This window comes from Grammomys surdaster, unplaced genomic scaffold (genome assembly GCF_004785775.1).
Source record: "Grammomys surdaster isolate TR1022 unplaced genomic scaffold, NIH_TR_1.0 219, whole genome shotgun sequence".
In the NCBI taxonomy this organism is placed as follows: domain Eukaryota; kingdom Metazoa; phylum Chordata; class Mammalia; order Rodentia; family Muridae; genus Grammomys; species Grammomys surdaster.
Genome location: NW_021604664.1, coordinates 3,153,157 through 3,177,228, shown reverse-complemented (window position 1 = coordinate 3,177,228; position 24,072 = coordinate 3,153,157). Strand labels below are relative to the sequence as shown.

Genomic DNA, 24,072 nt, shown 5'->3' with positions numbered 1-24,072 from the left:
CAAAAGGATGAAAGCGGTGAAAAACTGGACGGGAGAGGGGGCGGAGCCAAAGGGGGCGTGACATGATTGATGCGCTGAAAACTTTTACGGAGCGGGGCCAAGAGGGCCGGGCAGTGGGGGCGGGGCAATGGGTGAGGCCTCCAAAGACTGGAGGAAGCGAGAGGAGGGGCGATTAAGGGGCGGGGCTCGCGCTGACGTCTCCGTCGGACACGTCGGCGGCGGCACCTGGAGCCGGATGTGCCAAGATGGCTGCGTCTGCTGCTGGGTACGCGCTAGTTCCTCCTACTGCCGCCGCCATCACCGGCTGCGTTTCAGTTTGCGGCGCCTCAGAAGCCAACCGCAGCTGAGCGAGTGAGGGCTGAGTGTATGGAGCACGTAGAGGCTCAAGGGCAGGCGAGGCTGCGGAGGCCAGGCAGGCTCAGTGAGCATCGGGCCTACCCTGGAGTGGCGAGCGCATTTAAAGAGACACCGTCAGGCCTGGGGAGAACGACAGTACCGGGCCGCCTGGTGCTGAGACACCGGACAGGTTACAGGCCGTGTCGCCTTGGTGGGTTGTCTAAGAGGCTTGTGATTCCCAGGCCTGACGGGAGGCAGATGCATGGTCTGGGCTGTGGGAACTGGTCGGCCTCTGGGAAAGGTGTGTTAGCATGTCTAGACTGTGACGCCTCAGAGGAAACCTGCAACTTATTTAAAACGAAGGAAGGTGCAGGAAATTGCCAAGCTTGACTTTTGCTGGGTTTTGAAGATATTTGGTTCTCATTGGCTCAAAGACTTCCTCAGCAGAGCTGGGGATCATGGGACACATTTTCCTTTAAAACAGGGAATAGCAGCATTTATTTGTAATCTCTTGGCCGGCGCAGCAGGATGTCGCAAGGGAGGTCGTGGTTTGTTTTTTTACCAAGGTGTAGAAAAATGTCAGCGTGGCCGTTGGAGTGTCCTGTAGAAAACTCTGGCTGTTCTGCTTACACAGATTTTTAAGTGGCATGTGGAACGGTCGTGTACTGGAGGAGAGATTTCCTTTCAAATGTGTTTACTAGAGGTGTTTTCCATCCTAAATTTGGCAGTAAGAAACAACAGACTCACAAATTACTGTTTCTGCGGGTCCTTTTGCAAGTTGCAGCACAATGCAGCCTCCTTACACTTTGTGTCCACATAAGCTTCAGGGTTTCAGTGATCGTGTCTTGCAGATGAGATAAGAGACAAAGTAGAGATTGTTTCTTCTTGTGATTCATTATTCCTGAATGAATCTCCAAATTGACCTTGGAATTTTCTGAGATACCATGTAGATTTTGGTATCCTGTCTTGCTTTTATAAGCAATTATAAATGTCCTCGTTTCCAGTGTGTCTTCCTCACCTGGTGTATAGCTCTTTCTCTTCTGCAGATGTCTTCTTCAACATTTTAAGGGTTCTGGTTCAGATTTTGACATAGAAGAAAGGTGTTTATCTTGTTTATCTGATAAAGAGTATCACAGGCAGTCACCATAGGGGAGCTTGTTGGTGGAGTGGAGCTCACTAATGTTTTGGGATGCCCCTGTGTTTTACAGTTTACAGGTGTTAAGTCTGGCAGTGAACGGGTCAGGGGATGTTTTAAAAACCTCAGTCACACAGAGTCATACTTAAAATGTCTTGTGTAAGTATGTATGTAGATATGAGGCAGTTGAACTACAGAGCTGGGTTCATGAATCTGAGAGATCAGTAGGTCTCTCTGAAACAGGTGCTTTTTTGAAAAGTAGATAACTTGCTAAACATAACTTGCTGTCTATACTCCTGAGATAAGTGGCAGGCAGTTCATTATCTTTCTGTTGGTAAGTAAAGAAGATTAAAAGAATAATGTTCAAGTTGCAAGATTGTTCCACCTGAAACAAGCATATTATGGAAAAGCTCTCAGCATAGGAACTGTGGGTTTTCTTTGTAGGTGGCAGTGTTAGCTCATAAAATAGCTCTTAATTTATTAAAGTTGAGAAAATAATTTCAAGTTTCTTCAAACAAAATAATTGAGTATAAATTTAGGCAGTTAGATTATGGGAGGCAGCATTAGGGATTGGGCCCTTGAAAGTAATAATGAACTTGGAAGACACTTGGGGGTGTGTGTGTCATATTCTCTCATTCTGTGAATGTAGAAACTAGTTGCAGAAAGAAGTTGCCCTTAGGTGCTCAATGGATACCCAACCTATTGACACTTGCTACATTAGCCCTGTATTGTGTATTGTATTTTAGTTTAGTTTTTGCTTGCTTGTTTGTTTTTCATTGTTTAATGTGTTTGAAATTGTTGTGATGAAGGACAGCCTTAGCTGCCTTTTATGCTTGCCAGCCAGGTTTCAGGAAGAACATGGAAGTCTGTGTGTCCAGGTCAGGTCCGAATTCATGTTATTGTGTCTATGGTGGCTCTGCAGCTGGTCAGATAAATAGGGGTAGCAATTCTCCTTCTACTTTTGGTTCATGTAAAGTAAAGCAGCAATGTTCTTTATTACATAAAATGACAAGTTAGAGCCTAATGAACTCCTGGCATTGCTTCTAATTAAAATTCCATTGTAGTCCATAGTCAGGTGCTAGTCAGTTAATAGGGTCCTTTGTTGACATAGGAAGGAGTATATGTGGGCAATAATGGAACTGAGTTAATAGAGTAATAGAACTAACATTTAGGTAGGGATTAGAGACCTTTTGTAAATTGCTTTACTTAAAATACATATATCAGTGGTTTGTATTTTAATCTGAGTATCAAAAAGATATCCAAGAACAAGGTGTACATCCGTGAATTAAACTGTCTTTGCTTTATTTTTCTGTGGATTAGCTAAACAAATTTCTTCTTGAGGGTGGTGCCAGGAAGAAGGACTGACACAAAGGGGCTTTTAAGGTGTCACACTTGAATTGTGTCTTATTCAAAAACAAAAAACACTGGTGAGGATCTTGTTCTATCTCACACCACCCTTTCTTTTTTTTCCTGAGGTTTGTTGGGATCTGCCTGTTGGAAATCTGAGACCAGTAAAAGTGCTGTAAACTTCCTTGGGATTTTTAGTTGCTGCTTTGTTACAACTTCAGTGGTCAGAGGCAACTTTGTTTCGCTGTTCTCAGAGGACAACCCTAAACATTTTTCTTGGTGGGGTAGATGCATTTAGTAATTTTATAACTGTGTTTTAGGAAGTGTAAACTCTTCTAGACTTAAAAATTAACATTACAAAAATTACAATTATGTAGTTTCTTAATAGTGGAGTTGACCCTTTCTAGATGTGGTGGCTTAAAGAAGTGTCAAGGACTAAGGAACATCTGGTAGTCAGTCTGTCAGATTGTCAATTATGGCTGTTTCTTGTCCCTGATAGTGCGGAGTGGGGATGTGGAGAGGTGGAGTCTTTGGTTTTAAATGATTTAAAAATCACATTTAGTCTTTTTATTTTCATATTTTTATTGATTGTAGCCAGGACTGTGTGTCTATAGCCTTATGTTCCTCTTCTCTTCTCTTTTTAGCACAAGTTAAAGAATAGCTCTACTCTGCCTCCTTTATAAGCAGCATCTCCTTGGGCGAAAGACTCCAACATGCAGCCACCACCTCAGGCAGTCCCGTCTGGTGTGGCTGGACCACCCCCAGCTGGGAATCCTCGGAGCATGTTCTGGGCCAACAGCCCTTACAGGAAGCCAGTCAGTAATAATGCACCAGTGGCTCCCATAACACGCCCATTGCAGCCAGTAACGGATCCGTTTGCTTTTAATAGACAGACTCTTCAAAACACACCAGTAGGCAGTTCATCCAAAAGCAGCCTGCCCAATTTGCCTGGCCCAGCCCTCTCCGTTTTTTCTCAGTGGCCTGGTTTGCCTGTGCCTCCCACAAATGCTGGGGATAGCTCCACAGGACTTCATGAGCCTCTGTCAGGAACTCTGTCACAGCCTAGAGCAGATACCAGTCTCTTTCCTCCTGCATCTACCCCTTCTTCACTGCCTGGGCTAGAGGTGAACAGGAGTGCTGAGGTTGATTCTAGCTCAGGACCTGAAGTCCAGATGCTGCCACATCCCCCTTACTACATTCCAGGAGTGGGTTCTGAGCAGCCTCATGGGGGCCATCTGAATGACAGTGGGTCTGGGCCTGACCATCCCATGACTAGGCATGCCCCACATGATGGTGCTGTGGCCCACACAGCATCTCCTTTCCTCCCTCAGCCGCAGATGCCAGGTCAGTGGGGGCCTGTACAAGGAGGCCCTCAGCCCCCCTATCAGCATCACTCACCCTGCCTGGAGGGACCTGTTCAGAACACGGGGACCCAGGCTGCCAGCTTGCCCCATTTTCCCTCTCCATCTAGTCTACACCAGGGGCCTGGCCATGAGTCCCATGTCCCACAAACGTTTACTCCAGCATTCTTGGCCAGTGGCGAAGGGAATGAGATAGTCCACCAGCAGAATAAAAATCATCCATTGAGTAGCCTCCCCCCTAAACACACTTTTGAGGAGAATTCCAGAGTTGGGAATATGTGGGCAAGCCCAGAGTTCAGGCAGAATCCAGGAGTGAATAAAGAGCATCTGTTAGACCCTGCCCATGTGAATCCCTTCACTCAGGGAAATAGCCCTGAAAACCAGGTACACCATCCCCCAGTGGCTGCAACTAACCATGCCCTACAAGAAGCAGCCTCTGGAGCTCTCTCAATGTTTTTTCAAGGGGAAGAGACAGAGAACGAGGAAAATCTCTCATCTGAAAAAGCAAGCCTTGATGACAGATTGGACTTGGATAGCTTCTCTTCTACCTCCAGACTGACCCATCCACCACCATCTGGAGCTGGTGGTGTCTACCAGGCCTTTCTCAAAGGCCCTAGCAGCGAGGATGCTCAGGAAGGAGATGTGCAACCTTATTTTTCTCAGTCTGTGGGCATCCGTCTTGACAAACAGACCACTATGATCCCTGCTAATGATACATGGGGTGATGTTCCTGGTGCTGGGACCCACTGTGCTAGTGGACCACAGTGTGAGAATGTTGAGAACTTAGAATTTGTTCAGAATCAAGAAGTTTTGCCACATGAGACCCTGAATGTGGATCCCTTTTCCTTGAGTGATCAGTTCCGATATGGGCCCCTTCCTGGGCCAGCTGCCTCCAGGCCTGTTACTGTGGGCCTCACCAGAGGTGGGGGGCTAAATCTTGAGGCCCCTGATGTACCACTGCACCCTACCCGACCTGACAGTGTGTCATCCTGCTACAGCAGCCATAGCCACAGAAGTCCTCCTGGGTCAGCCAGACCCCAAGAATTGGTGGGCACATTCATTCAGCAAGAAGTTGGAAAACTTGAAGATGATACTTCAGGGAGTTTTTTTAAGCAAATTGATTCTTCTCCTGTTGGAGGTGAAACAGATGAAGTGACTGGGAGCCAAAATTTCTGCAGCAGCCTGCCCCAGCCTTCAACCCCAAGCCCTCCAAAACCTACAGGAGTCTTCCAAACAAGTGCAAATAGTTCTTTTGAGCCAGTAAAATCCCACTTGGTTGGAGTGAAACCAATTGAAGCAGATCGTGCCAACATGGTGGTTGAAGTGAGAGGGACCCAGAACTGCCAGAAGAAGCGAAGGGCAACTGCTGTACCACCTGATACCACCCCAGGAAACCTGGAACAGCCACCAGACAACATGGAGACCCTCTGTGCACCTCAGACCTGCCCTTTGCCTCTTAGCACCACCAGAGAGGCTGAACAACTGGTTTCACACACAGCAGGGCCACCCTTGGATACTGTTCATCCAGTGCCTGATAAGAGGCCCTCAGCCAGGGCCCAGGGGCCTGTGAAGTGTGAGAGCCCAGCAACAACTCTGTGGGCACAAAATGAGCTGCCAGATTTTGGTGGCAATGTCCTTCTAGCTCCTGCTGCCCCTGCACTTTATGTTCCTGTAAAACCAAAACCTTCAGAGGTTGTTCATCAACCAGAAAAGGGAATGTCTGGACAGCAGTCGTGGAAACCAGGTTCTATGCCACCTTTGCAGAACCAAGACCCTCTTGGTACTTCTGAGAACCTTGAGAACCCTCCCAAGGTAGGAGAAGAGGAGGCCCTTCCATTGCAGGCAAGTTCTGGTTATGCGAGTTTGCTGTCTTCGCCACCCACTGAATCTTTGCACAATCAACCTGTCCTGATTGCTCAGCCTGATCAAAGCTATAATTTGGCTCAGCCCATTAATTTTTCTGTATCCTTACTGAATCCTAATGAGAAGAATCAGTTCTGGGGAGATGCTGTGGTGGGGGAGAAATCCATAGTGAACAATAACCAGGCTCTCAGTGGTGATTCTGAAGAACATGCTGCTTTGTCTGGAATTCCAACCAGTGCTGTCACTGGGTCATCATCTTTGCCTAGCAGTATCACCCAGAATTGTGCCCCTCGAAGTTCTGGGTCTTCTGAAATGATTGCTAGCCAGCCTGCCAGTTGGTTGGTTCAACAGCTATCCCCTCAGATTCCTCAAAGTCAGCATCCTAATGCAGAAAAGGGTCCTTCAGAGTTTGTTAATAGCCCTGCTGGAAATACAAGTGTGATGCTAGTTCCACCTGCAAACAGTACTTTAGTACCTAATAGTAATAAGGCAAATCAGTCTAGTAACCAGGAAGGAGCTGTTGGCGCTCTAGACTTCACATTAAATAGAACTTCGGAAAATCCTGTGAGAATGTATAGCTCATCTCATTCAGATGGCCCATCTTCTCAGCAGCCTCTTGCCAATCATCCCAGACAATCTGGGCCTGGGCTGCATAACCAGGATCATTTCTACCAACAGGTAACAAAAGATGCTCAGGACCAGGATAGCCTAGAAAGAGCCCAGCCAGAGCTGGTGCCTCCTCGGCCACAGAATTCTCCCCAACAAGTGCCCAGAGCAGTGTGTCCAGAGCCTTCAAGGCCAGAAAGCCCACCCACACAAGGACAGTCTGAACACTTGGCCCAGCCACCAGCAAGTCCAGCTCCAGTCAGCACAGGCCAGCAGCTACTGCCTCCGCTCCTGCAGCCCTCCAGTGCATCGGTTACATCTACGAACTCCAGCCAGGCAGCTGTGCGGTCAGAGCAGCCGTGGCTACACCCACCACCTCCCAATATTTTTGGCCCAGCACCTCAGGACTTGGCATCCTACTACTATTATAGACCCCTGTATGATGCCTACCAGTCTCAGTACCCATCAGATCCTGGTACAGCCTCCTTATACTACCAGGTAAGAGCACCGACATTTAACCATCTTTCTTTTCTCACTTCACCCCCTTTTTCTCCTCTTAATGCTGTTTCTCTCAGGAATGACCTTTCTTCAGCCCCATGTGCCCCCCACCCCACCCCCCGAAAAAAAATTTTCCTTGTCCACCAACAAAGCTTTTCTTTCAGAGGGACCTGTAGCATGTTGAATTGCTTGTGTTACTGGTGCAGTTTTTGTGTAATCTGACATCTGACTAACAAAGAGTGCCATGCTTCCCAGAGCATTTGTGGCCTTGCTGCAGTTACAGTGCTGGGCTGACTGCTTTAGGGAGGAGCTTAGTAGGTAGATTGTGTGTGCTGTTGTTTGTTTGTGCTTTGAGACAAGTGTCACTGTGTGGGCCAAGTTAGTTGTGAACTTAAAATCCTTCTGTCTCAGCTCTTAACATGTTTTACTATGACTCACTTTTGTGTATGTGGTGGATTTGGTTTTGACAGGCCTCATTTAGCCCTGGCTAGCCCCATATGTAGGATAACCTTGAAGTCTTAAAGTCCTTATATTCCTGCCTCCACATCCTGAGTGGTGGAATTACCAGTATATGCCAACATATCCAGCTCTTTTATATACTTTAAAACATTTATTTATTATGCATGTGTATGTGTTTATGTATTTGCATGTAGGCACACATGTGCCACATTACACATGAGGTCAGAAGATAACTTTCAGGAGTTAGTTTTCTCCTTCTACCATGTGGTTGCCAGGGATCAAACTCCAGCCAGCCCTTTTGCTGCCACCTTTCATCTGGTTTTAATAACAAAAGCAACTTATGAAACTACTGACAGGAATAACTCTAGGAATTTTCTGTGTCTTTTCTTGAGAGTAAAGTCTTTGAGGAAAAAGGTTGGATTATCCGTGTGTAGTAATGAAAGGAGGTGAGGGAGATAAACCTCTTGGGTACATAGCAGTGACCCTGCAGAGTGGGAGGCATTCTGAGTTCCTTCCTGCCTCTTTCTGGTGTGGTGCAAGCTCATAACTGCTGTTTAGGTTCTACTTAATCCTGCAGTAGTTTGAAGTGGACATGCTTGATCACTGTTAGCTTTTCCTTAACCTCTGGCCCAGACTCATCATTACTTAAGTTAGGTGGATTGTGTTACTGAAAGGTGAAAAACCCAAGTCCTCCATTGTTTGGGGCTAGGTGGTGTTGAATTCTTGTGTGGCCTGAGAACAGTTGGCACTGGTGCTATACAGGAAGATGTGTTAGAAGGAACCTTAGAAACACGGTTGTACCAACTAGGCCAAAGCTGCTATAGCCATAGGCCTGTACCTTCCTATCAGCCTGCCGTGGCATCAGGTATAAATGTGTGAGCAGTTGCATATCTTCCCTAAAGACTAGTAAATTCTAGATTTTACAAGGAGGAGCCATAGCTATTATTTCTGTATGAGGCATTTCCGCTTTGTGGTCTGATCTTGGGCTATAGAGTGGGTGGAGCCACAGATGACAGGCTGCAGGCTCCTTCAGAATCCCAAGCCTCACAGCCCTTCTGTGAGTGTGCATCCATGCCTCTATTGCCGTGGTCCTCAGTAGTCAGAAGAACCACTTCTCATGATTTCGTGTTACCTATCAGCTGATGGCAGAGCTGAGGCCTTTGCCTGTATCACTTCATTTCTTTTTAGATCTCCACATGTCCTACAGAGCCTTTTCTCCAGAGACAGGGCAAAGGCCATGGTTTTGTTACAGTGGGGCTGAAATCCTCATTAGAATAAGATACATTTTTTTTAAAAGCCAGGTATGGTGATTCGTGCCTGTAATTCTAAGACTGGGGAGGCTGATAAAGGTAGATTCTGCAAGTTTGAGGCCACTGTGAGCTTCGTAGTGAGTTTTAGGCCAGCTTAGACTAAGTATGAGACTGTTGGAAAACAACAACAAAAACCCAAAACAAAACATCTGCCTAAATTTGAAAACAATGAGCAATGCAATCTTTTGTTGTGAGGCTTTTAAACCAGTAGTTTTAGGATTTACTTACATGGATCCCTGGTCTTATGGCTTTACTGAGGTGCTCTGGAGGGCCTTAGAGAGATTCTACTGGCTGTCCATTGATGTGGACTATACTTTAGGCTTTGTTTCTATGACAGAATCCTACCCATGATACTGTTCTTGGACAGTAGGCATCTGCAGCACCTAGAGCTAGTCCTGTCGCTCAATGTCTGCTCTTCATGGAGTCTAACAATGCCCCAAACTTCTTTCCACAGGATATGTATGGCCTGTATGAGCCTCGTTACAGACCCTATGACAGTTCAGCATCTGCTTATGTCGAGAACCACCGCTATTCTGAGCCCGAGCGGCCCAGTTCCCGTGCAAGTCACTATTCTGACCAGCTCACTCCCAGGTGGGAGCTGCGTCCCATGCAGCTGCTTTATTCTCATACTCAGTTGTATGTATTGTTGGCTATGATGGTAACTTAGTGATGATAATAATTCTTTATCTATAGAGAATTCTACAAACCCATATTGTCAGCATGAACAAAGCAGAACTAAGTATATTGCCACATGTAGTCCTTAGCAGAGCTGTCACTTAGCATTTGTCCCCAATCCTTAGCCAGGAAAGACTCTGTATAAGGCCATAAAGAAGTGCTAATAGATGGATGGTTGTTCCTGTCCTAGGCACACCCACTCTGCTGCTGGCAGTTTGCTTGTGGGTGATAAGGGCTCTTCGACTGCTGCAGATGCTTGATCACAGAGACAGCATAATCCACAGATCCATCAAGTGATCTCTAACACAGGGACTAAAAGCTGTGTTCTGTGCTTGGCTTTGCCCACTTTGGTGAAAGTTCCCCTCCCTGCAGCCTGCATATCTCCTATACTGGCTATCCACAACCCTGGCATTGTGCCCTCTGAGTAAGTCTGTAAGCCAGGTCAAAGTTCCATCTCATTCTCAGTTGCCCAGAGCCTCCTTCTCATCTTGTGTCTACCCTAGGCCATTGACTACATTGTGAAAAATAGTGAGGTGTCAGCCTCGGTCACTGTACTTTGATACCTCAGTTCCTGCAGTGTCCTGCTTAGTCAAGCCCAGTAGTCAAGGAAAGCTCATGGTAGCTGACTTTGCTATAAGGATGTATTATTCTTTTGCTTAGAAACTCCTAGCTGCTAAGGTTATATGTGCACTTGCTTTCAGAGTTTTCTCTAGGTTCTTGGAGGTATTTGGTAACTTGTCAGAAGACACACTGCTTTGCATGTGAACCTTTGACCATTTAGCTAGCACTGATGTACCTTGCTCCAGAGGTACACACTGAACAATGTACAGGCATCCATAGCTAATCATTCTGGGTCTTCTTGGGTGAGTTCTGGAGTACCTGCCAGCTAGATATGAGGCTCTGGATTTGATCCTAATACATACACTTCAAGCACATGCACACACATGTGTTTGAGGGACAGAGACAGAGATAGACATATACTTAATTGTGTGAAAATTTGGGGGATCTTAGATGGGAAGTAGCTTTTGGATTCATACAGCTCAGTTTTCTGATTCAAAGTCTGTGAGATGGCAAGAGGCCTGTGGATCTGTTTGCTGAGGAGCAGAAGGGAGAAAGCATGGGGGCCAGAGCCAGGGTGTGTCAGTTTGCCTTCCACATGTCTGCCTGCAGCTTCATTTAAGAATTAACTTTCAAGAGTGACTGTGTCAGAGGCTCAGTTTACCATTGTGGGATCTGTCACTATGGCTGCAGCTTTCCTTCTTCTCTTCAGGTCCTTTGAGTGTCTTCAACTCTCATTTTTCACAGCCTACAGGAATCTCTTCTCTTGTCTGTGTGTTTATCTGTGTGGACACTCAGTGTTGATGATACTCAATGTTAGGGTGATAGCATCCCTGGGGGATCTGCTTAAAGTGGGACAAATTTCCCATGTTTATCTGTGTCCTTCCTGAACTGTATGTAGGTAGGTTGGTGAGAGCAGTTGAGGTAGTGGCATCTTGATCTCTATATCAAGATGTTTTTCTGGAATCAACGTCAGATGAAGGTCTGGGGTGGCCAACCTAAATGAAACCTTAAGGCCAGGTTGGTGGTGTTCCTGGGCTGGGCATCTGGCTAAGCAGATGCTATCCTAGCCAAACAGCCAAGCTCAGCTGAGCAGTTTCCTAAAAGAGTATTAGAAAATTCAACAATATTTAGTGCTTTTGACAATTCTGAGAGTGCCAAACCCTCTTAAGTAAGTGCACTTACACCCTCTTTTTTGAGTAAATTTTACCTTCTCTGTAATGAGTCAGGATCGTGGTTTAGTTTATTGGGCATAGAAGAAGCTAACTCCTTATAGATGTGCTGGCCCTGGCCCTGGCCCACCTCACAGATCCACTCCTCCAAGGCCTCACTGAGCACTCATAGTTAGTGAAGTCATTTTCTGGTGGCTCACCTCTGTAATCTCATCACTATGGAGGTGCAGACAGGAAGGTTATCATGAGTTTAAGGCATGTCTGTGCTACACAGTGAGACCCTGTCTCAAAAACAAAAAATAAGAAAAGAAAAGGGAGTAGAAGTTGGTCTGGGCATAGTGCTTTGCGGCTGCTCAGCAAGACCTAGAACCTTGTTATGGTGCAGCCCTGACTAGGCACATGATGAGTCTGATTCTTGCTGAGCACAGTACAACAGTCATCTTGACAGGTTCAGTTTTAGATAGCTACATAATAAGAAATTCCATAGTCTCATCTTTGTTTCTGCTTGTGATCTGGTTAGTTTTCCATAGCAGAGATGTCTTCATGAATGTCTGTATGTACTTTGAGTTGGCTAATTTCTTGCACACCTGGCACACCAAAAGAAAGCTAAAGCCAGAACAATATCATTCTATTTGTTAATATTGTTTTATTAAAGAGATTTATTAAAGAGATGTAATAGCTAGCTGCAGCTGGTACTTTGACACACTTTGAGAGTCACCTGGCAAGAGACACTCAAGTGAAGAACTGCGTCAGTCACACTGGCCTGTGGCCTTGTCTGCAAGGCCTCTTCTTAACTGTAGGACTTCTCAGCCAACTGCTGCTATTACTGTCCCTAGGCAAGTGGGTCTGGTCTGTATAAGAAAGGTAGATGATCTTAATATTTTTTTTTTTTTGCTTAAATATACATATAGGATCTACTTTAAGAAACAGATACTGTGTTTAACAGCTCTTTTTCTCCCCCAGGCAAGGTTATCCTGAAGGATACTATAATTCCAAGAGTGGATGGAGCAGTCACAGTGATTACTATGCAAATTATTACTCTGGCCAGTATGATTATGGAGGTATGCTTAGAAGTTGTAGCCATTAGCAGGGGATTGTCCAACCACTGCCTGTGATCATGAAGCCATGTAAAAGTCATGGTCTGGCAGGTGAATCAACATCACTTTTCCTTTCACTGTGTTTTTATCCCAAGAGCTAAAGTAATTAAGAATTCTGGACATCTGGAAATGATCATTTTGACAACTTCATTGAAAAATCACAATGTACCCACAGCATAGTGTGTCTGTCGTATTAACATGAAGTGCAGTGACTACTTCTAAGACTTCCTGGTCCACATGTGACTTCTCAAGTATGAGCTAATGAGACTGGGGTGGAATGCAAGGCTGGCTGCCCAGTCATGCTGCCGTAGTTAAATGCAAGCCACATGAGGCTGACACTTGCTCCTTGGTGACAGCTGTAGCCTGCTTATTGTGGCAGTTATAGTCACTTTCATATATTCCTTTCACAAAATGTTTCCTAGGAAAAGCTATGAGTTCTCTTAGCAACCCAGCTGTGTGCTGTTTTGCCACAAGGCTCTGAAGTCCCTTGAGAGGTTCACATGTTGTTTCCTTCTGCCTTCCAGCAGGCTCTTTGTCCTGTAAACATTTGCATGAATTTTAAACAGGAGTATTGTACATACTCTCCTAAACCAGTACCTCGTGTTTGTTATAACATTAATATTTCTCTTTAGAGTTGGCTTTTGGCTGTTTTTGTTTTTTTGAGATAGGGTTTCTCTGTGTCTAACAGTCCTGTCTGTCCTGGAACTCACTCTACAAATTAGGCTGGCCTCAATATTAGAGTTCTGCCTGCCTCTGGCTTCTGAGTGCTGGGATTAAAGGCATGGGCCACTACCGCCTGATAAATCTTTAAATAAATACACATATACACAACACACACACACATATATCCTGAATCACATTAGGAAGATAATTAGTATAACCTTAGTTGAGATTAACTATTAAAAGTATTATTGGGGTTGGGGCTTTAACTGTGGCATCTAGCTATAATCTGCCTATTCTTGAAGCCTTAGGTTTGATTCCTCACATTGCAAAACAAACCAAAAAGAGTGAAAAAGAACTTTTTTTTTTTTTGGTTTTTCGAGGCAGGGTTTTTAGCCCTAGCTGTCCTGGAACTCACTCTGTAGACCAGGCTGGCCTCAAACTCAGAAATCCACCTGCCTCTGCCTCCCAAGTGCTGGGATTAAAGGTGTGCGCCACCACTGCCCAGCTGAAAAAGAACTTCTATATATAACCCTCTTAATACTTGCATTGAGAGACTAGCTAGTGACTGCTCCATCATGGGCAGGAGGCAGCTGGCCTCTCTGGGTCAGTGTTTGTTCTCTAGGCCAGGCCTGTCCTTTACTCCTAAGCTGTCTGCCTGCTTCAGGGGAGCTGGGTGGGTCTTTGGCTACTGCACTCATCCCTTTATTCTTCACTTACAGACCCAGGCCGCTGGGATCGTTACTATGGGTCTCGCTTTAGGGACCCTCGCACCTGGGACCGGAGGTACTGGTATGACTCTGAACATGACCCATACAGGAAGGACAGCTATGCTTACAGTGACAGGTTGGTGAAATGCACACAGATGAAGGAAGTTGGAGGAAGCTGAGGTGTGCTCTTGGTTGCCCTCCTCTTGTCTTTGGGAATAATCAACTATAGTTCTGCGGCTTCTGAGAAGTAATCTAGTGTTTGAAGGAGGAAGCACTGGCCACCTCTCCCCATCTCCAGCTTATGGGAGGAGGACTGGCTCAAATGTATTTCTTCCTAGTAGCTCTGGGAGGACCTGAGGGCTGCTTCCTTTTTTCTTTGGTGTCCCTTCTCCATCCTACCCATAGCCCAGGAAAGGGACTGCCTTCAAGTTGCACCTGCAGTGTATTCTCTGAGATCACCTGCATCTGAACCTAGGATTTGGTTTTTTGTGCCAGGCCTACAAGGTTAGCTGTAGCTAACGTTCTCAGGGAGGACAGTGGGCAATAAGAGTTAGCTGTAGCTGTAGAACGTTCTGGTAGTTGTGTGATGTCCCAGGGAGCTGCCCTTCCCATCTCCTGCCTTGGTCCCCTGCTTACTCTAGGCCTGAGAAATGTGATGACCACTGGAGGTATGACCCTCGATTCACTGGGAGCTTCGATGATGACACTGAGCTTCACAGGGACCCCTATGGAGAGGACGTAGACAGACGCAGCATCCACAGCGAGCACTCAGCACGGAGCCTGCGCAGTACTCACAGCCTGCCCAGCCGCCGCAGCAGTTTAAGCTCCCATTCACACCAGGTGTGCTGGGCAGGCCTGGCAGGGGAAGAGCAGGTGTTTATGTCTTGGCCTGCACTTTGTGTCTGCCTAGGACTAACAGTGTACCCACAGTCTTTCTGGTATTCATGGGAACTCACTTTCTCTGCTTGATCTCTTTCCCAAGAGTCAGATTTACAGAAGCCACCATGTGACTGGCAGTTCCTTTGAGGCCCCTCATGCCCCAGGCTCATTTCATGGTGATTATGCCTATGGCACATATGCCAGCAATTTCAGCGGTGCCCATGGTTTTCCTGATTACAGCTACCCTGCAGACACCTCCTGGCCTGCTGTGGAGCAAGGTGCGTCTCAGCAGTTCAGCATGCAGCCACCAGTTTGGGATAGAACAGTAGAGTCCAATCAGCTCTTCTTTGCACTCTGTGTTCACTGTCCTGGATGTCATGGCTTGTTGATACAGGCCGATGTTGGCCCTTGGATTGACATTTGTCTCAGGGTCTAAGAGCTGTCTGCTTGCCCAGTGTGCACTGGAAATGTGTAATTTTGAGTCTAGTCTCCTTTCTATCTAGTCAAGCCTTGGGTTTCTCTATGTTCTCACACTGGGTATGTGGGTAAGTGCTCTTGCAACTCCCAGTTCCCCTGAGAGACTCTTGTTCTGATTTGTGCCAGTGTCCCATTCTGACTGTCTCCTGCGTCTTCACTTCCTAAAGTGTAGCTGAGAGCTCTCCTAAGTGAAGAGTTAGTTAGTATGAGAAACCATTTTTGTGTGTGAGTTGCTCAGCTTTTTTGTTCTTGGGTGTTCTGTGATAATCAGTCTGAGCTTAGGCAGGAAGCCTGAGGTGGGAATCTGGTCTAGAAGCTGTAAGATACGTCCAGCCAGCTCATTGTTTCTCTTGCTATGTATTTAAATTCAGTTCCATCAAGACCGACCTCTCCTGAGAAGTTTACAGTGCCTCATGTCTGTGCCAGGTTTGGTCCTGGTGGTCAGCTCCTTAAAGTGATTCCCAACCTGCCTTCAGAAGGACAGCCTGCACTGGTGGAGATCCACAGCTTAGAGGTATCCGTGGATCTGTGGTGCTCTCTGCACCCATGGCCTTGGAAAACATGCTTTCTTGGAAAGCTCAGGCTTACCGGGCTTCGGTTTAAAATGTGAAAACCTACATTGTAGTTCATGCTCATATAACTGTATCAAGTCCCTTCACCCTCTGGGCAGAGGGATGGGTGTGGTTCCAGAAATGGTTTTTGTGACTCAGTCTGCTGGCGGTTCTGACTGAACACATGAGCCACTCTGCCCCTCTCCTTGCAGACCTTGCTGCAGCACACACCTGAGCAGGAAGAGATGCGCTCCTTCCCAGGACCTCTCGGCAAGTAAGGTTCCCTATTGTGGTGTCTCTTGATGTCTGCCATAATGGCAGCTGCTGAGTTTGGCTCACAGTTTTTGGTATCACCATTCACTGGTTGTTTATTCTTTTCCCCAGAGATGATACCCACAAAGTAGACGTTATTAACTTTGCACAAAACAAAGCGACAAAATGTTTGCAAAATGAAAGTTTAATTGACAAAGAGTCTGCAAGTCTTCTTTGGAACTTCATTATTCTGTTATGCAGACAGAATGGGGTATGTTCCCTTTTACTTCTTGAATATTCTCCCTGTTCACCTTTAGTCTCAGAATCTGTTCTTTATTCCTATTCAGAGCTATAGTCAGTGTCAAGCCTGCCATGCAGTGCTTCCTCAGGAAGAGCATCCTACCCCGTGCCATGCCTCCTCAGGAAGAGTGTCATGGTAGCAACCTGGGAAAGTAGGACAAAAAGGAGGTGTGAGATTTGGGGTGAGCTGCCACCTCAGCCCTTATGTCCCTGCCCACATGAAGAGTCAAGCTTCTTTCTTGAGGTCTAAAATGTGTTACCCATGTAGACCTGGCGGTGCTCTGACAGCCTAGGAGTTGTCTTGTTATCTGGCTGGAAACTCTGTTTCTAATAAAGTCTTATGTTGCTCTCCGTCCTGTCTCCATTGACCCTGTAGACCGTCGTGGGAACAGACATTGCAGAGCTTTTGTTACGGGACCATAGAACTGTATGGCTTCCTGGAAAGTCACCCAATGAGGCAAACCTGATAGATTTTACCAATGAGGCTGTGGAACAAGTGGAAGAGGAGGAGTCAGGGGAGGCCCAGCTCTCATTTCTCACAGACAGTCAGACAGTGACCTCCAGCGTGCTGGAGAAGGAGACTGAGCGGTTCCGTGAGCTCTTGCTGTATGGCCGGAAGAAGGTAGGTAGCCCTGCAGCTGTTCTTTAGTGTCCCTCTATTGGCCCAGGGAAGAGAGACCAACTTCCTCTAGGGAGCAACTGTAGTGAGTGCTGTTCAGGGGTGATGTCTGGACTTTTGCCTGACATCTGTGAAGGTATCAGTAGTGTTTCTTCTGAGAAGAGCCCATGAAGTATTCTGGCTAGCTCAGTTACAGTCATTTAGAGAGCATGGTTGCTTGTCTGTGTGTAGAATCAGGGTGAAGTCTTTTTACAGACTGAAGCATCAGACCACTCTTGTGTATTTTTTGTTAAAGCAGGGTTCTATAGATCTGAGGCTAACAGTGTACACAGGGGTGAGAACGCATGTATATTAGCAGAAGATGTGCTGATATTGGGAGATTCATCATACTGGCACATAGAGTTCTCTGTGACAGGGACATCTGAGGGGCCCAGAGTCCTCTGTGCTTTATATTATGATCAATTTAGAAGTTCATGGTTTTAGTCTGGTTTGAATCTAAGAATTGAACCGGGGGCCATGTGCATGATAAACAAATCAACTATACCCCTCTCAACTATACCCCAACATAGAAAATTTTAACTTTAAAATAGGGTCTTTGTTGCCCAGGGTAGCCTCAAATTCATCATCCTCCTGTCCCAGCTTTTAAAGTTCTGTGATTTCAAGTTTGTGCCACCACACCTGACTAGAAAGCTCTTTTTATGAAATAGCCTTGCTATGTTACCCAGGCAGGTCTTGAACTTCTGTCCTCAAGGGGTGTCCTTCTCTCTGTTTCTTGAGTAAGTGAGACTACAATGGTGCTCTTTGCCCAGGGAAAGCTTGTATGTGGTCCTTGGAATTTTAACATGGAGTTTCACAGCCAGTTGAAATCATATGACCCTATTGGCTTTTGTGAATAATTTTTTCTATTGCCAAGTTTTGCCTCCTAGCCGAAAGTGCCAAATTGTACCACAGATTATTTGGAGTGCTGGGAGACTAGATTGAGGAGAGAGAGAGTATCTGAGGAGGCTGCATGTCACCTGAGGGGACCCATGCTGGTGTAGCACCCCACAGGAGTAGTTGCTGCCACCTGTTTCTACCTGGGTTCTGGTTCTTCCCATGGGGGTGAGAATGAAAGCAGAATGCATCTACAAATACTCACTAGAGGGAAAGGGCAGAGCAAGACTGTGCCGTTGTCTGTAAACTGAGCACATGCTCCTTTGTCTTTTTACCTACTACATTCATCTTGTTTTCTGTATGTGCACGACTACATGTGCTTCTACTTGGTCCAACGGTAAGCACTGATTATTCACACAAGCTCTGAAATGCATTGCAGGATGCTCTGGAGTCTGCCATGAAAAATGGCTTATGGGGTCACGCTCTGCTGCTTGCAAGTAAGATGGACAGCCGGACACATGCCCGTGTCATGACCAGGTGAGTCATCTTATAGTACACCCCCATTCAGTTGCACAGCCTGACTTTAGTACTCAAGTATCTTGCCTCTGCCATGGGACTTTAGCTGTGGACCCATGGGCTTCCTTGGCTCTTTATCAGGTTATACTGTTGAGGAAGTTTTAAATTTCTTATTGCCTGGTGTTATTTAATATTTCTGTAAAATGTCAGTGAACTTTTCATTCTGTTGGTTGGATAAAGGGAAGAGAATGGGCTATGGTTTCTTACTGAATCAGAGGTAGATCTCCCCATTCTCTGTACATGTAGGTTTGCCAACAATCTTCCAATCAATGACCCCCTGCAGACTGTCTATCAGCTCATGTCTGGACGGATGCCTGCTGCATCCACGGTGAGTGTGCAGGACCTCAGGACACTGATGGAGGCCCACAGTCTAGTGTGATTTGTGCGTACTAAAGACTTTTACTGTCGGGTCTGTCTAAAACCTATGTTTCTTGTTCTTGCTTTCTCATTGGGCTTGGCCATCAGGAAATTAAAGGAGACAGTCTCTGAAGGATAAGAATTTGTTTGATGTTTTTCTCATTATAGTGTTGTGGAGATGAGAAATGGGGAGATTGGAGGCCACATCTTGCAATGGTTTTGTCCAACCTGAACAACAATATGGATGTTGAATCTAGGACCATGGCTACGATGGGTGATACCCTAGGTGGGTGAGGTGTGAAGTAGGCCTTTGGTTGTCATGTGATAGACTCCAGAGTCTGACTGTGAACAACTGTGCCAGAACCATAAGTCCAGTGTCTCTTTGGCACCTTCCCTCAAGAGTTTCCAAGAACTGATGAGATGTGGTTTCTCTGTCTTTCTTCAGCATCAAAAGGCCTGCTGGATGCTGCACATTTCTGCTACCTGATGGCCCAGGTTGGATTTGGGGTTTATACAAAGAAAACTACAAAACTTGTCTTGATAGGCTCAAATCACAGGTAAGGAATCAAGTCAATATAGCAGTATCCATTTTCCTCTAAGAAGCAAATGACCCCTGTCCTTCAGTTAATTTGGAAATGGCTAGCCTTGTACCTTTGCTACACGATGGGACAGGTTTACCTGCTTTGAGGTTTATGGTGCCAGTAATTGGCCACTTTTCAAAATGAATAATTCACTTCTTCCACAGTTTGCCATTTTTAAAGTTTGCCACCAATGAAGCCATTCAAAGGACAGAGGCTTATGAGTATGCTCAGTCCCTTGGAGCACATACCTGTTCCTTACCTAACTTCCAGGTATGCAGGGGCTGTGAGGGGTGGCCAGTGCTCACCAGTGCTTGTTTATTAGGGTTTTGAGTTCTCACAAAGTAACGATGAGGTGTTTTGTTTTGTGGGGATTTTTCATAGTTTGAAAAATGGTTAGTTTGGTTTGATTTATGGCACCTTGAATATACAGTTGATCGAAATGCTATATTGAATAGAAGATTTTTAATATTTTTGTTCTTAATATTTCAGACTATATTTCAAGAGCTTTTTTGTAGTGTAATCTGACCCAGTTGTGGGTGGGTGTGTAGGTTTGTGTGTATACATAGGTTTGTATGTATTAGTAGGGAATGTTTATAGTTTGCCCATAGGAAAGCCAGTTGTCTGGATGTGTGGCAGCAGCAGGACATCAGATCTTGAACTGCTGGCTGTATCAGAAGTGTGATGGGGAGTGCAGGTGTCTACTTTGACTCTACACTATCACAGAGGCTGCTGTGGTGTACAGCATCTAAGATCTCAGGGGTGATGGGAAGCCAGAACTGTGACAGTACTCTTGATGGAAAGCCAGGTCTATAGTAGTGTGGTTGTGTGAAGCCTCAGGACTGTGGTGGTGCACTTGTTGTTTCAGGTGTTTAAATTCATCTACTTGTGCCGCCTGGCTGAAATGGGACTCGCCACACAGGCCTTCCACTACTGCGAAGTAATAGCCAAGAATGTCCTGACACAGCCTGGTGCATACTCTCCGGTACTGATTAGCCAGCTGACTCAGGTAGGATCTTCTGGTGTCTTCCTGTTAGCATCTTGCCAACTCTGAGAAGGCATAGGCTTCATCTTGCTGGGCTTAGGGGTGGTGAGCGGTACTTAACAGAGATATCCAGAATCTACTTTAGATACTTAGTGCTCTTGGGTGGCTGTTTTGGACTTTGCATCATTAACAGAAACTACTAACAAATTCTTCTTGATCCATTGAAATCCTTTAAAGGCCCTATCAAAGAACTCCATCTTCCCTGCTTAGTTGAGCATTTGGACAGAGCTGCTAATATCCATATAAGTGTGAACTCCACCCTGGGTGCACTCTGATCACTCAGCTTTGCACAACCCTCACATGACCTCCTTCAGGCCCAGTGTGTTGAACTTGGGAACAGTTTTGTTGGTGACACTGGCAATAACAAGGACCTCTGTTCTCTGGGGTCTAGATGGCTTCCCAGTTACGCCTCTTCGATCCTCAACTGAAAGAGAAGCCAGAAGAGGAGTCCTTTGTGGAGCCTGCCTGGTTGGTGCAGCTGCAGCACGTGGAGAGGCAGATCCAGGTGCGCCTTTTAACAGTACAGCCTTGTCCTAGAACTTGGCCTGGAAGCATTTGATGAGAGGGTTTGTGTCCCTATTATTTCCATGCTGAAGCATCTGATGGTGGCACTATGACTTCAGAAGTGTACACACTGAGAGGTCCCTTCTTGCCAGGAGACCGTCAGTGTGAACCTCTTGATGTGGACAGTACACTTGTGCTCATATGTACTGTTGAGCATGGGCTGCAGCTTGACCCTGTTTCCTATAGGAGGGCACTGTGCTGTGGAGCCAGGATGGAACTGAACCCCAGCAGTGTCACATCACATTGGGCTCTGATGTAGAGCAGTCAGATGGCCCTGGACTCAACCAGCAGGCTGGGCCAAGGGCTGACAACCCTCTTCTGATGCCAAGCACCGAGCCTTTAATGCATGGCGTGCAGCTGCTGCCCACAGGTAGGACCTTCTTTGAAAGAGAGAGCACATTGCTGCCAGAGTTGTGTACCACCATGGTGACTGGTGATCTTTGGACTTCCTCCTTCTTTCTCTTATACTTCATATGGTCAGCATGTAAAGTTGCAGAACTTTAGATGTTCTCCTGTTGATGTCATGAATGCCTGTGCCCCCTGGCCCTGGCCTTGACATACTCCAGCTGTCATCTAGCTGCTTGCTTCCTGTGGTGCCTCATAGCTCTACTAGAACAAGTACCACACTACTTCTCAGCCTGCAGCAGCTTTCCTCATCGTCCTCATTTTGGGAATGGTTGCCCATCCCTTCAGGTGTTGAGGTCCAGACCTCTTACTCATTTCTTGAACCTCTTTCCTGGCCAGGCAAGCACCTTTTCTGTTGTCCTGTCTCTCATTCTGCCCTTGCTCTGCAGGTATCCTCAACTGACCTGACGACAGGCAGGTCAGCCCTGATACCCAGATAACCCTCCTACCCTCTAATCCAAAGCTCCCTCCTACCTGGTGTTCCAGCCACTCTTGACTCAGACTGCTTCTGGTCCCCAACCTGTAGCCTCCCATCCCTACTAAATAGCCACTCCCTGCTCCTACATGTTTCCTGTCACCACACTGGAATTAACTCCCTCGGTGCCTGTTTTCCTTCTTCCTGGTTCATTCCCTGCATCAGGATTCTTGTTTTGTATTGGGAGCTGGCAGTCTCACACCACTGCTCAGACTTGGACTTGTGGTTCACAACTTATCTAAGCCTCCTGAGCAACTGAGATCATAGGCATGTGCCCTTGAGTCCAGTGTTGAGAGGTAGAGAGGACTTACTTAGACAGTTGAGCTGTGTGGGTGCCTGTGTGCATAAAAGGTCTGTTTGACCCTAGCGATGGGCAAAGTGTACTACCAAAGCAGCTTTGTGCTGGGGGGTCACTCGATGTAGCTTTCAGCTCCTGCCCCACATCACATCTGCTGATGGTCATTGGCTCACCCATCCTGACCCTGAGCTCCTAGGAAATGAACATTCTGCTTTTTCCTAGACCACTGGAGGGTGCTGTTTTTCAGCTACCTCATTATAAAAGAGGTGTGCCTGTGCAGAGCAGCTTATGTGCTTGTGATGTGTTGATCAGTGCTCGCCTGGAGCAGTCAGCCACAGTGACCTTAGAGTTCCTCTTCTCCACTGTGCCCTACAGCTCCTCAGACATTGCCCAATGGCCAGCCTGCTCACCTTGCCAGGGTGCCGATGTTCCCAGTGTCAATGTCTCGTGCCCCCCTAGAGCTGGGTCCTGCCTATGGACCCTCAGGATCTGCACTTGGCTTCCCAGACTCCTCTAGATCTGATCCTGCAGTGCTGCATCCTGGGCAGGCCCTGCCACCCACTACACCAGCTCTCCAGGAAAGTGGGCCTCCACTCCAGGAGGCCAAAAACCCAGACCCAGGTATGTCTGCTGAGGAATACATGTTGTCTTGGTGTTAAAGGAAGTAACTGGTAGAAGATATTGTCTGGACTAATAGCTCTAGCATTGCAGACTGCTAAGAGTCTCAGTACAGTTGAAGCAGTAATGCTAGTTTCTGTTGTGGCTTAGCCTTGTGCTATCATTTGAAACCTAACTGCCCATTTAGAGTGTAAAAGAATGGTCCTGGGGCATTTGCAGGACCTGTCTTGGTGCTGTACTAAAGTCGTTGTAGACTGCATCGGTGGGAGTGGCAGATGTTTCTCTGGAAACCAAATTTGATGGATCCTGTGCCAGTCTGTGCCTGTCTGTGCCTGTCTGTGCCTGTCTGACTATCTGAGCACAACAAACCATACGAGTGCTTTAGCAAAGTAATCTGTTGCCACACACTTGGGCAAACCTTCCTTTTCCCTGTTGGAAAGGAGCACTGGTGACTGACCTGGTGACCACTTTGACCTCAGTCTGTGCCCTGCTAGTGCTCTGCTCCCCCTATCCCCATGGCAGCAGCTCTAGGACCTAGTCACTCTCTTTTTGTTTTGACAGAAATGGTGCCACAGGGCTCACCTGTCAGACACTCCCCTCCAGAGCTCAGTGAAGAGGAGTTTGGCAAGAACGTGGCTGATCTGGTACTTCCCATACCTTGTTGTAACTGTTCTCTGTGAGTTTGTTGAGTAGATACTTTGGCTCCTTGTTCTTAGCCTGAAATAGGAAGGTAATAAAGGTAAGAAAATTAATCTTAAATTTGATTCTTACAGAGAAAGTGTTTCTAAAATCATTGTAGCTGAGGCCAGGGAGATGGGTCATTTATTAAGGGTGTTTGCCACCAAGCCTGATGTCCTGAGCTCATTCTCACATGGGAGATGGAGAGAACCAGTTCCTACAAGTTACCCTCTGACTCCCACACACATGCCCCCAAGACACACACAAATGATTAATTTTTAAAATTACTTTAACTCTTTAAATGTGAAAGTTGGTAAAAAATGTTGATGGAGAAAGAGGCGAAAAGGAGAATCAAGTGTTGTAAAGCAGTTCCTTTAAGCAGAGAGAACACCCACCTGTGGTGAGATTCCAGATACAGTTTTCAAAGATGGGGAGCTTTCCTGATCTCTACCCTCACTGTTCAATAGAACCTGAGATTTTGTGTTCCTTGAAATTGCAGTCACTGCAGCACACAAGGTTTGGTACAGATACTCTTCTGTGTGCTCTCAACCAAGAGGGACAGATGGCACATTTCTAGACATTTCTTTACACATACCTTGCACTAAATAGATGTCCCATAGGTAGGTGTTTCCTCATTTCAGGTAGCCTGTTCCTGAGAAATAACAGGGAGGGAAATAACACTTTGTGTGATCATGCCTTCACCCAGGGCTGGATCACTGCGGTGATCCTGCCTTCACCCA

General features: G+C 46.4%; 1 protein-coding gene across 8 annotated transcripts in view; it reads left to right on the top strand.

Moving 5' to 3' along the window:
* The first annotated feature begins 228 nt into the window (after positions 1-228).
* The window catches only part of Sec16a (SEC16 homolog A, endoplasmic reticulum export factor), a 35,637-nt gene continuing 11,793 nt past the window's right edge, over positions 229-24,072 (top strand). For 2 of the 8 annotated variants that reach the window (XM_028772964.1, XM_028772960.1), the window contains exons 1-21: positions 326-547; positions 3,463-7,146; positions 9,370-9,506; positions 12,284-12,381; positions 13,800-13,923; positions 14,429-14,627; positions 14,770-14,944; positions 15,515-15,657; positions 15,907-15,968; positions 16,079-16,217; positions 16,623-16,868; positions 18,178-18,275; positions 18,561-18,642; positions 18,840-18,957; positions 19,117-19,228; positions 19,417-19,522; positions 20,118-20,258; positions 20,686-20,799; positions 21,045-21,228; positions 22,412-22,657; positions 23,216-23,298. In XM_028772964.1, coding sequence (XP_028628797.1) covers positions 3,532-7,146; positions 9,370-9,506; positions 12,284-12,381; positions 13,800-13,923; positions 14,429-14,627; positions 14,770-14,944; positions 15,515-15,657; positions 15,907-15,968; positions 16,079-16,217; positions 16,623-16,868; positions 18,178-18,275; positions 18,561-18,642; positions 18,840-18,957; positions 19,117-19,228; positions 19,417-19,522; positions 20,118-20,258; positions 20,686-20,799; positions 21,045-21,228; positions 22,412-22,657; positions 23,216-23,298 — 6,222 coding nt within the window. In that variant the 5' untranslated portion in view covers positions 326-547; positions 3,463-3,531. Of the gene's footprint in view, positions 266-324; positions 548-3,462; positions 7,147-9,369; positions 9,507-12,283; positions 12,382-13,799; positions 13,924-14,428; positions 14,628-14,769; positions 14,945-15,514; positions 15,658-15,906; positions 15,969-16,078; positions 16,218-16,622; positions 16,869-18,177; positions 18,276-18,560; positions 18,643-18,839; positions 18,958-19,116; positions 19,229-19,416; positions 19,523-20,117; positions 20,259-20,685; positions 20,800-21,044; positions 21,229-22,411; positions 22,658-23,215; positions 23,299-24,072 lie in introns of those variants that run through there. The other 6 variants (XM_028772968.1, XM_028772967.1, XM_028772966.1 and 3 more) reach the window with 6 other exon arrangements.